General features: G+C 37.9%; 1 protein-coding gene across 3 annotated transcripts in view; it reads right to left on the reverse strand.

Annotated features, from left to right (window-relative positions):
- Positions 1 to 4,519: 4,519 nt before the first annotated feature.
- RGS20 (regulator of G protein signaling 20) overlaps positions 4,520 to 13,783 on the reverse strand; it is a 40,383-nt gene continuing 31,119 nt past the window's right edge. For all 3 annotated transcript variants that reach the window (XM_030012931.1, XM_030012932.1, XM_030012930.2), the window contains 4 exons: positions 12,065 to 12,213; positions 7,897 to 7,983; positions 6,842 to 7,076; positions 4,520 to 5,561 (listed from right to left, as the gene is read on the reverse strand). In XM_030012931.1, the coding sequence (XP_029868791.1) occupies positions 5,373 to 5,561; positions 6,842 to 7,076; positions 7,897 to 7,983; positions 12,065 to 12,210 (657 nt within the window). In that variant the 5' untranslated portion in view covers positions 12,211 to 12,213 and the 3' untranslated portion in view covers positions 4,520 to 5,372. The remainder of the gene's footprint in view (positions 5,562 to 6,841; positions 7,077 to 7,896; positions 7,984 to 12,064; positions 12,214 to 13,783) is intronic.

The following is a 13,783-nucleotide window of genomic DNA, read 5'->3' on the forward strand; positions in this document are numbered from 1 at the left end:
CATTTTCTATGTTGAATATTTTTTGCATGATGTTGGCAATTGTAACCAATGAGTTGGAAATAGTATGATGACACTTGAGCTTTGCAAGACAAGAAGTGTTTGGTAAATACTTTGTAGAGCAAGCTTTTCCAGTTAACTTGTGCAAGGAAGGAGAAGTGGCTTTTCTGCTGAAAGGAAAAATGATTAGGGTAGAAGTTCAGTTACAAACATTTTTTAGGCAGAAAATCGTTCAGCATTTAAAGTTTCTTGCATAACTTTATATAAAAAACGTTTTAAACTCAATTTATTTGATACTAATGCCCTAATTCAGAAAACATTCTTTTTTTCTGCGAACAGATAGGGTTTATTTTTAGCCTGTGTGTAGGTCCTTTGGCAGGGATTGCCTCTTAAGAGTTACTTAAAGATGCATAATTGACTTTAAGTTAAGACAGCAACAAACTAATTACAGACATTTAATATCAATGACAGTGCTTTGTTTGTCCTTTCTAAAGGAACAAGTCTGAAAAATTGTGTTAAAAATGATTGCAAATTAGATGCCAAGTAGACCTAAATTTCCACTGCTGTTCACAGCATATATAGAGGGCAGGCACAGGTTGGTTTGCGTAATCTTCCTCATGCTACATGTCCTCTATGCCTGATTGTGACACTTAGGAGAATTACCTTTTGAGAGAATACAGTAATTGTCTTTCTGTACTTACCGAATTATATCTGGACTTTATTAAAAGAAGTAGAACTGTGATAGTGGTTTCTGTGATGTTGGTGTATCCAAGTAGGAGTTTGAGTAAGATGTTGTTTCCCCTGATGTTACCTTATGGCTGGGCAACAGCCTTCACTCTTTTGGTCTTCTGTCCCCAAGGAAAAAAGAACAGTTTCTTTCTCGCAGTGAAAGATGAAGTCCAAGAACGAGATCCAGAAAAGATCATAGGTGCCTAAACTCTACTTGTATTTCATTTTGGTTACCCAAATCCAAAAATAAAACTGCCCAGCAGTGAGCTTTGGATACACCTCTGTTCAACAGGTGCTTCAGTTTTCCCAGTTGTCTGAAATTGCCATCCTCTATTGGAGAGGATGCAAAGTCTGAAGGATTTATAGGAGAAGGACATAGAGGTGGGGCTGGGACCGGGACCGTATCTCATTTCCCCAGCTGGCTGTCTTATCTACTGAGCTGCAGTTGTGCTACGACTGACCCAATACATTTGGGTATTTTATGCAGTTAAATGTGCTGGCAGAACCGGTAATGAATCTCTCCCATTCAAGACTAGCAGGTTTGTTTATTATCTTTATGGACGTTTGAATCCTCTCAGACGAAAGAGAGGCTGGAACATAGTTGCCCTACAACTTAAGCTAGTTTTTACACTAATCTAGTAGAGAAAAGGAGGGGGCCATGTTCCTTTTAAAGTGTGTGTGTAGATCTTTAAGGATGCCACCTTTCTTCTGTAAGGAAGGCTAGAGGTTTCTGCTGCTGTGGATTCTTTGTTAGAAGGCATTTCCTCATAAGTAATCCTGCTCAGGAGAAAGTGTTTTTAAAATATCTTGTACTGAAAGATTTTTTTTTTTTTTTAATAGCACTAAGCAGAAGGTAAATATCTGCTCAATGATCTTGGCTTTTGTGAATCTGACTTTAGAAGCCCTATTGCACTTTCTAAGCATTGTGAAAGGGTGCCTGGTTTTTATCCAGAGTTAAGGATTCCACTTGTGGTCACATATGTGAATTTTAAATTGAAACTTACAACCCATACCAGCTTAGGTAGAACTTAAATTCATCAACATGAAGTCGTCATTCTGAAAAAAGTGGTTGTATTACCTTTCAAACGCATGCCTTTTGAAATAGATCATTAGTAGTCATTCATATGAATAAACCTGAGGACTTTTACCTCTTCAAGTACAGTTTCATACATCTGTATATTAGCTTTTGTTTCACTAGATCATCACTAATCTTGAATTGGTTTACCATTTTAAAAGGTTTGGGATTAATTAGTTGCAGCATTAATGTAGAAAATGTTTCATTAATGTCATTGAAATGATACTGATACCTTTCATGGCAGAAGACGTATTCTTAAGTACTGTTTAGAGCAAACTTGTTTAAAAATTACTTCGCGTTGTCTTATCACTTTCTCTTTTTCAGATATCCTTTGTAATCAAAAGGTGCATAAGTACATGATGTTTGTGATAAATTTTAATCTATCTTTATATAGTAGAGCCCTTCAGGATATATATATAAAATTTTCTTTTTCTTCGTTTGTATTGTGCTAATGACTTTGAAATTTAAAGGTCAGTGTAAAGCACAATATGTTGGCTGAAGGAGCCCATGCAATTTTAATGTTGCTTAGCAGGCCAGTAAAAAGAGCAGTCTTTAACAGTATGCATGTACTGTGGGAGTTACTGGTTTGTGCAGTGCAGACATTGAAGAAAGAATACCAGTGGACTGAAAAGTTGTTAGAGCTTAATGATGTCCTGCAGTTAGATAAATGCCAAGACAAGCCAACTGTGCCTATTTCCAAGCTAGGATGAATTGATTTTGTGGTAATTTTACTTGATGAATTATAAATAATACCTTGTGTCAATATGATTATTTTCTCCTGCTATTCATGCGACACCTTGTCTATAGTAACTTTTCCTTTTCAGTGCAACTCACTTTTGCCCTGAGAAAGGTTTGTGTATAACGACCAAGTATATAGTAATGAAGTGTAGTTAAAAACCTGTTTTCTGTGCGGGTGGGCTTTTGTTTTCCCTTCCCCCCCCCCCCCTCCCCCCCCCCTCCCCCCTTCAATTAAATCCAGCATTAAACAGCCTTAGAATAACAAGATATTTAGGGAAGTGGATTGTTTGGGTTTTTTAAGAGATACTCTCAGGGTATCTAGGGACCAGCATTCTGCCACTGGTGTTGAGTGTAAGCTTAAACCTAAACCACAGTATTAAAATTTGTTAAGATTTTTCAGGGAAGATGTGCATTGCAAATGGCAGCATATTGTGATGCAGAAGTAAAATGAAAATTGCCTACAGAATTTTAATTGCTTAGAAGTTGTGGCACATGGAAAATAAGCTTAGAAATTATTATTTTCTTCTTTTAAAAATCTGATGTTAACTGTAGAACTGCCCAAACCAATATAGTTTTCTCGCCCCTCTAATTTCATTGCATCTTTTTCTTTCTTGCAGAATAATGGAATATATTGTTTGATGTAAAGTACGAGTGTTTGGTTTGTCTTCCAGCTCTTAATGAGGTATCTTTGTAAGGAAGAGAGATAACTTAAAAGAAATGAAATCCTCCATTTCATGAAATGACACACTTTGAAATTTTTTTTGATGTGTGTGTCTGATCTTTCCAGCAACCTGAATTTGACCTAGTTAAACTTACTTTGTCAATTTGAAGTTTTAGAGCACTCTTACCTGCCCTGATTAAAACAAGTACAGCATTGTTAGTTTGCAAGCTCCCTATGAATGCTGCCTTACCAATATATCTAGTTTGTTTTGTTGAAGTTACTACCTATCAAGTAATACTTCATGTAAACTGAAATTGTATTGATAGTGCTTTGGGTATCTTTACTAGAAATTCAGCTGAGATAACCAATGTTGGTACGTTAAGTAGTGGTGACCGCTAACTGGACCGTGTATTAAGTAGCGGTATATAGAAGGGCTTCCTCTGAACTTAGTCATCCAGTGTTCTGCTACAGAGGGCAAAAGCACTTCGTTTTGCTGTCTCTCAAGTTTTTTGGTTTACTTTTTTGTGCTGACATGTTGAATAGTATTTTGTTTTTGGAAGGCGATCAAAACTGGTCCACAGCTATTGTTAACTTACCGTGTATTGGCTCTTCTCCTGTGGTGCTGTGTAACAAAAAATCTCATTGTTATTTGTTCAATAATGCCAATGCAGTAAGGGGATAACATGTCTCCTGCCGAGTGCATTGAGGAAACAATTAAATTGATCTCCTAAATTCTGCCTTGTTATTCCAATTTCCTTTTTTTCAGAGAAAGTCCCCATTTTGTGCTTTTCATAGTGCTGGAATTAGGCAAAGAGTAGGTTTTAGAAAGGCTACAGTAAATGTCACTGAACTATGCCTGTCTGGTTCTTCCCTTCTAGGGGTATTTTTTTTCTTTCTGTTCCACCATATGTCCTTTTCCTACCTATATGTGTCATTTTGTTCATTTAAATACATGTGCAGGAAAAAATACAATTCAATGGAAGTCCACTATAAACTTCAAAGTTTAATATAGTGGAATTGTAGTGAATCTTGTAATTTAAAATAAAGAAGTTACTAGAAGAACAGATCTACAGATAGATTATGTGTATTCAACGTACTTTCTTCCTAGTGCTTCCTGTGATTACTGATTTTGAGATGTGACCAGAAATCAAGTGTAATGCTTTGGGAATACTGTAAATGAATGTGGTTTATTAGCGGATAGAGCTGTTGCTTTTCTTTTGGACAGTCTGAAATAGTGCTGTATCAGAACAGAATAGTTCCAGCTTCCTCCTTTTGTCAATTAAATGCTTGCGTATCTGTAATAGAAACCTTACAAGATCTTCCAGGTAACGGGAGAATTTAATATGTACAAAACCAAGATAGTTGATACTGCCATCCTCTCAGGAGTGAATAATGAAGGGTTTTTACATCTACCTAGGGAGGGAAGAGAAGAATATGTGAGAATTCTTGTGCTTTATTTTGGAATTTAAATGCCCAGATTCTTCTTCCTCTTAAGTAAATAATTTAACTTTATAAACATCAACAATATGAACTTAAAAATGCTTTCAGCAGACTCTAATAGTAAAATAACAATTCTTCAGCAAAAGATTTTTATAGGCAGCATTATTTCAATCATTAGCTTTCATAAACTTGAGATTGCCATACTGATTTCCATTAGTGCACCATATACGCATTAAATATACCAAGACAAGTGGAGTGTACCTGTGCCAGGTACGATTGGTACAATATGTGAAACTTTGTCTAGTGTAACCCAGATATTGACAGTAGTGTTTTTACTTTGATCACAGTGTGGATGGGCAACTGGTTTGATTTTCAAGAAAATTCTAAGACTCCACTTAAAATTTGGTTTTCGTGCTCAGTTGGCATTTGTACCTCAGACGTACATTGTAACAGATTTGCATCTGAGTTGCATGCTGCATTTGAAAAAATACTGCATTTTTTGAACAACAGCATTTTCTCTTCATTCTCTTCTGCAAAGTAACACTGAATTTGATCAGAAACTGTAGTTAGCTGATTGTGTCGGAGCCTTGTGTGGGTTTAAATCTTTCAGTCTGTAGTAAAACTTGCCTGAGTTATTTTCAGGTAAATATCTGATTTAATTCTAAATTCCCTGTGGATTGGTGTAGCCCAGAGTTCCGTTTGTTTTAAAATAAATACATTTAAGAAAAAATGCTATGCTTCAATGGATTTTTCAGATAAGGACCGAAGCAAGTCCTTATAAATAGCAGAGTTCATAAACCGGGGGTAGGAGTCTCTGTGCATTAAGGTATAAATTTGCAGCTGTGCGTCATCGAAGGTGTGTTGTGAGGGTTCCAGCATATTTCGGTTAATAACTTCTCTTACTCTGGAGTCCAGACTGACCTGCATATTAAAATACAAAGTCACATAATTAATAGTGGTGAATAGTACACGTGGGGTTTTTAGGTTTGTTGTATTGGCTTGAAAAAGCAGTCTTTTTTAACCATTTCAGCTGGTGTCCTTCAAGAGTGTAAAAACTGCTAAATATATTGGGCAAAAAATTACTGTGTTGAAATTTGGAATTAGTAATTTGGAAGTAGTAATACCTTGAATATGGATAGAGAATGGAACTCTATGGATAGCGTTCTCGCTGAGGTAGCCTTACTTTGAACAAGGGTGCCTGCAATCCTGTTACTACTGAAACCTGAGAGACTGGCGGACTATTTCCAGACCAACTTCCTGCTCTGTAGGAGCGAGGATTTGTAATTTTTTGTGACAGTTCGTTTCCTTGGGAGTCAGTGCTGTTGTAAAGAGTCTGAATTTGGAGTAAGCAATATGACACAGACAGAAACTGTAACCTGGGACGCTGTTGCTTAATCAAATTCCTGTGTTAAAAAGCAGGGTGAATTGATGTGAACCACAGGAGTGGCTATATAATGATTCCATACAACATACAAGTAGTGTCATTTTTTTTCTCCAAGGGTCTAGTCTCTGTAGAAAGATACTAGTATTACTGGAATAGGCTACCTAGATTTAAACAGCATTTCTGTAAGTATAGCTTGCACAGCAAACAATTAAGTTTGAGTTTTGCAAGGATATTGGAAGGTTTAAAATTCCAGCCTGCTTGGCAGGATTATATTCAAACTGAACTGAGGTGTCTTTGAAACTTGACATACTTGCTAACAGCAAAGTTGACAAGTAGTTTTGAAAATTTTGAGGAAGTCAGTGTGTTTGTTCTATGCCGTATTTTGTCAGCTGTTCTTTGAGCTATTTGTGATTCGCAAATAACACTTTATTTGTGGCTACTGTGCTTTTGGAGAGATGCATACACCCCTTTCCTAGTGCAAAGAAAAAAGAAACTGATTTGTCCAACAAATAAAATTTAAGTTGAGCAAGGCTAAAGTGATTGTCTGTATATTTGTGCCTCAAACTAAAGATTTCATATCGGCATGCTAGGGTAGCACAGGAAGAGCTTTCTGACAGCCAGTGAATGTGGTTTTAACCATCTTACGTCGATGATGGGTCTGCCTTTTTCCCCTAAATCTCTACTTGATGGCAATGGAATGGGGGGGGGGAGGAGGGGGGGGGGGGGAGTTCTCCCTGAGTACTGTTGGTAGCTTTAAACATGTTAGAACTAACTGTGCAAAGCAGTATCAAAGAATGTATTGAGGAAAGTAATATACCTCTTTTGGAGAAAGGATAGAAATATAATCTTCATAAATTAGTCTTGCTTTTTCTTCAATGACACTTTTGTTGGATTCTTGTTTTAATTCCTCACAGGCCATCCAGAAAAGCATGTTTTCCTCACTGAATTCTGTTCGTAGAAATTCACGAAAAGCATTTCTGCCAGCTGGAGTAAGCATCAGCTTGTCAAATGATTGAGCCCAGGCATTTACTTCTTCAAGAGTAGGAGCAGGGCTTGAGGAGGAAGGAGAGGGCAAGAAGAGAGAAATGAATGATTGTTACTCAAGCTGTTTGCATCTGGCAGGAGGCATCTGCCATCACGATGGCACAAAATCACAAGGTTCATGAGGCTCTAATTCCTCACCGGAACTATCCAAGTGCAAACTCTAGTAAACATATTTATAAGATGCTTTTTGAAAGTGTGCTTACCAAAAGCTCAGATGCAGATGATTGCCAGCGCTTTGATGCAGAAATTGCAGTTTACTGCTCAAAGTAATTGCAACAAAGAAGTTCCTGTGCAACAGCTAAGCGTTTTTTCTATACCTAATAGTCCTTGTTGAATCATTGTTAAAAATTGAATGAAAATATATAGAAAGAAGCAATGATTCAAACCCCATAAAAGGTACCCTCCTGTCTGTTACAGTTTTACAGGAGCTCCTACCTGTTTGACCAGTTCTGAGCTCCTCTTTACATTTATTATTTTGGTAAGGCTGAGCACTGCCAGTTAGCTTCATCCCATAGTTGCTGGGTAGGAACAGGATGTATTTAAAAATTATTTCAGAAAAAAGGGAGACTGTGTTTACAATGCTGGTTTTGATTTGCTATGTTACAAAAGTGGGGATGTGGTTACATGCTGCATATAAATAAGGTAAAAGATTATAAATCAGACCTTTGGTTCCTTAGGACGTTACGAGACAGATGACTGCAAATTCAGCATAAATGACAAATAGGTAATAATAGTTATTTGCATATTTCAGGTAATTCACTTTAATTTAGTATAGTTTGCTGGGTTTGTTTCATTTTAGCTTGACAGAACACTTAGTAAAGACCTTACCTTTCCTCGCAGTTTGGAATACCCTCTGCTTGGAGTTCATGAGATGTTCTCCTTGCTCTCTCTTCGTCTTGATTTCTAACAGTAAGACTGCAAGGTGGCAAACAAAATTTTAGTCAGCGTTATAAAGGAAAAGGCTGAACATACACCAGATGCTTTTCCTCCAATATTTAAAAAAAAAAAAAAAATCAGCTAAAAGGACAGAAGCTAACAGTAGCCACATTACCCATAGTTATACTCTGACATTAAATTTACAGTTGTATAAACCTGGCAAACTTTAACATAGCTGAACACTGTTTGATACTGTATCACATAAACTTTCTATACAGGGATCATAGATTCATAGCATATCTTGAATTGGAAGGCACCCATAAGGATCATCAAGTCCAATTCCCTCTATATATGTATACATGACTATATATATATATATATATTATATGTATACATAGATGTATACATGACTACCCTTTATCACATACCAAATCTATTCTCCATTGACACTTAATACTGATTATGCTCAGTGCAATGTTTTTACTTGTTAGACTTGATGCACTGGTTTGATGTGAGTTGGATTTCAAGGTTGGTTGTTTTGGGGGGTTTTTTTGTTTGTTTGCGTTTTGGGTTTTTTTTGTCCTTGGCTATTTTTTACATCCATAGGGCATGATGAGGGCCAAGACTCTGGTCTAGAATGGTGATACCATGTTACAAGACAGTCAGAGTTCAGAAGCTGGAGCATGAGTTTTAAGCAAGCTAGACATTTCTATATGTGATGTTGGAAACATAAGCACCTTTCAGAGTTCAGATGTAGATATAGCCAGATTGTGTGGTAACTGGTTGCAACTTTAAGAAAGTGCCAGTATATCCTTCAAAATGTGAGGCCTGGAGCACAAAGAGCAGACATTATCATTGCTGAATATCATTATGAGTATGTCTGACTGGAAAGAAGTATTAGCTTGTTTGTAGCATTACAAAAAAAAAAGTTTTTTGCAATCCCTAGTGATCACTGAGAGTTTTTCATGTCCCATGGAAGGGTAGCTGTCAACTCCTGCTGCTTTCATCAAATGTTAGTTTAAATAACTCTAGTTTTTAAGAATTCCTTTTGTAGTTGCAGATGATTCTTCTTCATTTGAGACTGGATTTGAGAATATACATATTTCTTTTTAGGGAAGGGGGACTACGTTCCAATTCATAGGCTATCATGGTTTAGTGAGAAGTGCATGTGTATACACACACATACATTCATATAATCTGTAAAGCTGCTTAAAATTTGTCAAGAAGCAATATAGTTGTTAAAACTTCTAGGAAAATATCAAACTTAATTTCTTCATTTGTATCTTAGCTTTCTTTAATGCTAATGTTGTAACAGTTTTGTTGCCTTAATCCTTCAGAATCTCATTTATCAATAGTAAGGCTTTTTGTTAAACCAGTTGATTTTGCTGTCCTTTCTGCCTTCTAAACTCATGCCTTTGTCTTATTTGCAGCCTTACTATTTACTGGTTATCTCCTTCTCTTGCTTTCTCTAGTGTTAGTCCGCAATCTGCAAAGACCTGCTTTTTCTCTTTGCCCAGGCAGTCCATGCACTGAAGAGGTGGGGAAACTTTCCTATTGCTAAGATGGAGAGCAGATACTGCAAACACATGTGGGTTTTTTTTCTGTAACATCTGAACCGTATATTCAAACCAATGAACTATTTCAATTCACGTTTTCAGAAAAAAAGTAAGTAGTTAATGTTAGTTCTCTATTCTTTCAGGGTGTATAGGTCTCAATCCTTCACTATCCTTTTTACCAGCGATTCTGGCCTTTTTTTAATATGAAAAGTGATATATTATGTATTCTTCACACACAGGCAAGAAGTGATATGCTTGTCAGAGTTATTTTTGGATTGTGGGGAACCAACAGATCCAACAGAAAGGATTACAGTCTTCGTATGATAATGCACGAAAGTGGAAAAAGACAAAAGAAATAACAAAAGCTTCCTTAAGAGAACATGCCATGCCTCAGAAAATGACTTGCAGGCAGGCTCTTTCTCTAGAAATTACAGGTAAACAACAACAACAAAAGGCTAGTGCAATATTGCATCTTCCCAGGATCTGGAAGAGTAGCAGGCTGGAGGCTTGAGGTTTGGCTGTAGGAATGAACACAGGCTCTAAGCATCCAGCTGAGAGACTCATTTCACCACTTCTTCATTCTAAATCTACTATTAAGAGTATGCTGAATATTGGATGTTCAGCAATTCAGCAGCATGACTCATGTAGACTTATTTTTATTCCTATTCATAATTTTTCTGTTCAAAGTACTTGAGCTATTTTGAGGAAAGGCTCTATGAATAGGGAATATAAATAGGTTAATTACAGTTTGTTTTGCATTTCTTGCTACTAGAAAACAATTATTCTCAAAAAAAATCAGAAATTATTTTAAAGCTAAAACAAGCTGCTCTGTTTTGGAGCCCATGCTGGTTTCCCAGATGATTCTGAAATGCAAATAGGAATTTTAAGCATCATGAAATTTGGGTACTTTCACACACCCTATTGACTAAATTGCTTTCTTTGAATTGTTTGAATAGTGAGGTGCACAGAAAATGAGCATCCTGGAAAATATCAAGTAAAATGGCAGAAAAGCACTTTATCAGCAATTTAAGAGGTAAAATGCAGATTTTATGTACTCTGACTTGGTAGATAAATGTACCTTATTTTTTCCTTGTATGGAAAGACTGTGTGTAATACAGCTCTAGACTGAGCCACTTGCGATTTGCACTGGACAGCTGTTCAAATGACACTGGAATTTGTATGGGCTGCTTTAATATAGATGCCATTCTGCAAGGTAGCAAACTCCGATCCTGTACAGACACAGTACTTAATGTCTCTTGAAACTCTGCCTTAGTTGACCTCTAAGCGCCTGCTGAAAAGCTTGGTAGGATCAGAGCCAGAGTATTTGGCATCTTGCAAAAAAACTCCAAACAGCCTTTTGTCTGTACAAAATATTCACTATTTGCATTAGGGAGGGCAGAATGGGGTATCTCGGCTTCTGATGAGGCGAGTACCAATAGCAAAGGAATCATCAGCCTGCTCTTCCCTTGCCTTCTAGTGGTGCTCCCCAAAGCATTTGCTACCAGCTGCTGTTGGCAAAAATAATGGTGGAATAGATTCCTAGCCCGGGCTGTAAAGTTATTTATGACTTCTTCCCTTCACCTTAGTGCCAAGTTTGCTTGCTCTGAAGTGCTTATGTGGTGGATAGTGCATTTACAAGAAGCACTCAGCTTGCCATCGGTGTTTTGGTTGAACTCCTGCAGCTGTTAAAGACTTTTTTTCTTTATTTCAATGCAAGTTGGTCTCACCCATTAATTAACACTTGGGCCCCAGACAGATACAGGACTTTTGAGTATGGGAAACTTTACTTCAGTTTTGAATAAAATCACTTGGATCTGGAGGAGCTGGTAAGAGAGAGAAGGTGAACACATCATTAATTTAAGGAATCGAGTGACTCCTTTTCCTCTTTTGCTTTGCTTCCCTGATAAATTTTCCTCCTTAACGCCTTGTAATGGGAGTTCTTCTGAATTACGTTCTTCCTTAACTCCTCATCTTCAGCAAATACCCGCAATGTCTAAAGTCTCTGATCCTAAGGATTAACTTCATATGAGTTGCAGGTGCCATGAGTTGGCAACACTAATTAATGACAACAGATCCAGTTGCCTTTGAAACAAAAGAACAGTGCTGGGCACCTAGTTCTTAATTTTCTGACCTACAAATTCTTCCACCTTCTCCAAACTCCATTTAACACAGTCTATGCTGCTTGTTAAGTCCCAGTCCTAAATCTAAAGCTGTGACTTATTCTGGTATTGCTTTTAGTTTTTAGTGGAAGCCCTGGTGAAGCTCAAGGCTGAGGAGAACCAGCCCTGCATGGAACAGACCTTCCATTACACTGTAGTGACAACAAACTTACCACAGAGATGCTGTACAGAGATTTTTGTACAAAATCTCTTATTTCAATGGCAGGAAAAAAAAGTAAACTGGAGTAGAAGGTTGTGTCTAGTACTAGAGCACAGTCATCTCTCTCAGTCCTGGATTTGCAGAATTACCCAGGTGGGTTGTTTGGCTCACGTTGTCCTATACACTGGCTATTGCCTTCCTTCCCTGCTATTCTGTTCCCCAGAGGCTTGAATGAGAGGGGTTACCATGAGCAGCTGCAGCAACAGCACCAGCAAAAGCAGCAGGCGTTGGACCCTCGATGTCCTGTGCTGTGCTGAGCCGGTGCAGCGCCTGGGGTCTCCTGGGTTGTGGACATCTGCCGTTTGCGCATCTCCGTCCGCTCTGATCCCATGGGCTGCAAGACAGCAAGAGAAGGGGGAAGTAAGAAACACCTCTCTCTTTTTTTCCCTTTTGTTTGCTTTAAAAGTCTTACCAAGAAGTGCTGAAGGCCACAGCTCCAAAGGAACTGGAAGGCTAAATGCTTGATTATTTTTTTTCTTCCCCACAGAAGGTCTTGGGTGTTGAATCCTTTGGAAGATTTACTCATTTTATTTAAGTGCTGTGATGGAAGGCAAAGGGCTAATGAATTCTGCACATGGGTGGGAATACAAAGAGAAGAGAGCGGTGATGCAGGGAGCAAAAGGTGGAAGTGAGGGGTCTTGGAGAGCTGCAGCTCTCAGCACAGGGTGTATAAGCCCAGGAGTTGAAAAGGGTTTCCTGAGGTTTTGACTTCAAGGCCAGTCCTAAAGAAAACGGTACAGAATAGAGATAGTTAGAGCCTCTTTTTTTTTTTTTTTCTCCTTTTTTCTTTTCTTTCTCTCTGCCTCTTGATTAGCCAATGCAGAGGCTTAGTGATGCTTGACCGAGATACCTGAGCTCTCCTGAAAATCTGGCCTTCAGTGAGTACTGAGGATGTCTCAGACCTGCTGGCTGCCCTGTAGCAAAGGGGAAGGGCCAATGCTTATCTGTCCATTTTAGGTCTGACTGCCACAGTTTTTAAAAATGTTTTTCTTCCAAGAAGGAATCAAGCTTCTGTGAAGATGAGGAATTACTAATGGAAAAACACGTAACTGAACACATTAATATTTAACATGCAGCTTTTTGGTCACCTGTACCAACTGAAGACAGCATGAAACAATTTTTGGTGGAAGCACTGTTTGTGGCTTTTGCACTGTTCTAGGAAACCTTTTTGGAGCCTGAATTCTGCAGATTGTGCAGAGAACTGGTGTTAAGGAAATGACGAGTCCCCTTGAAGTCCCTGTCCCTTTCTGACCTCTCTCTCTGTAAGCTTCAAACTTGCTCTACAGCACTTAATAATGCTCTCCTTATTATGTTGAGGGTTGTGCCATATCTAAGTGACAGATGTCTTTTATAGATGAAATACCAGCTTGTACAAAGATGAGTACGTCTTTCTTCATTTTCATTGTATTTGAATTTTGGATACATAACTAGTCATCCTCCTGTGTCATGAGATCCCTTTGTGTGTAGGTTTTTTCAGGTTGCTAAACCTTCTTTTGAAGCCATGACAATTGTAGGGGAATTAAAATTAGCTGGTACCAATTTTGAGGTTTGTTTTGTTTTTTTTTTTTGAATTGATAATTGAATACCAGACTTGAAACATAATCTGATGAGCTGAATACTGGAGGGTTAAAAATTGCCTTCTTTTCTAAAATGTTCAGCCAGGTTTAGGAAATAATTTGTCATAACTTGAGGGAGAATGCACAGAGATTGTCATGGACTCGACGGAAGTGTCAGGGGAAGAAAGATTGTTTTAGCAGAGTGCAGCATTACATTTTGCTGGATTATTTTTTTTATGCTGAATTTGTTTCTCTCTTCTAGAGCTTAATAGTTTTTGTTTTTGTGAGAACCACCCACTCTCCCAAGAGAAAAATGCATGACATGCTGAGCAGAAGATGCACCTGTTT

The sequence above is a fragment of the Aquila chrysaetos genome, chromosome 4, assembly GCF_900496995.4.
Source record: "Aquila chrysaetos chrysaetos chromosome 4, bAquChr1.4, whole genome shotgun sequence".
NCBI classification, from domain to species: Eukaryota; Metazoa; Chordata; class Aves; order Accipitriformes; family Accipitridae; genus Aquila; species Aquila chrysaetos.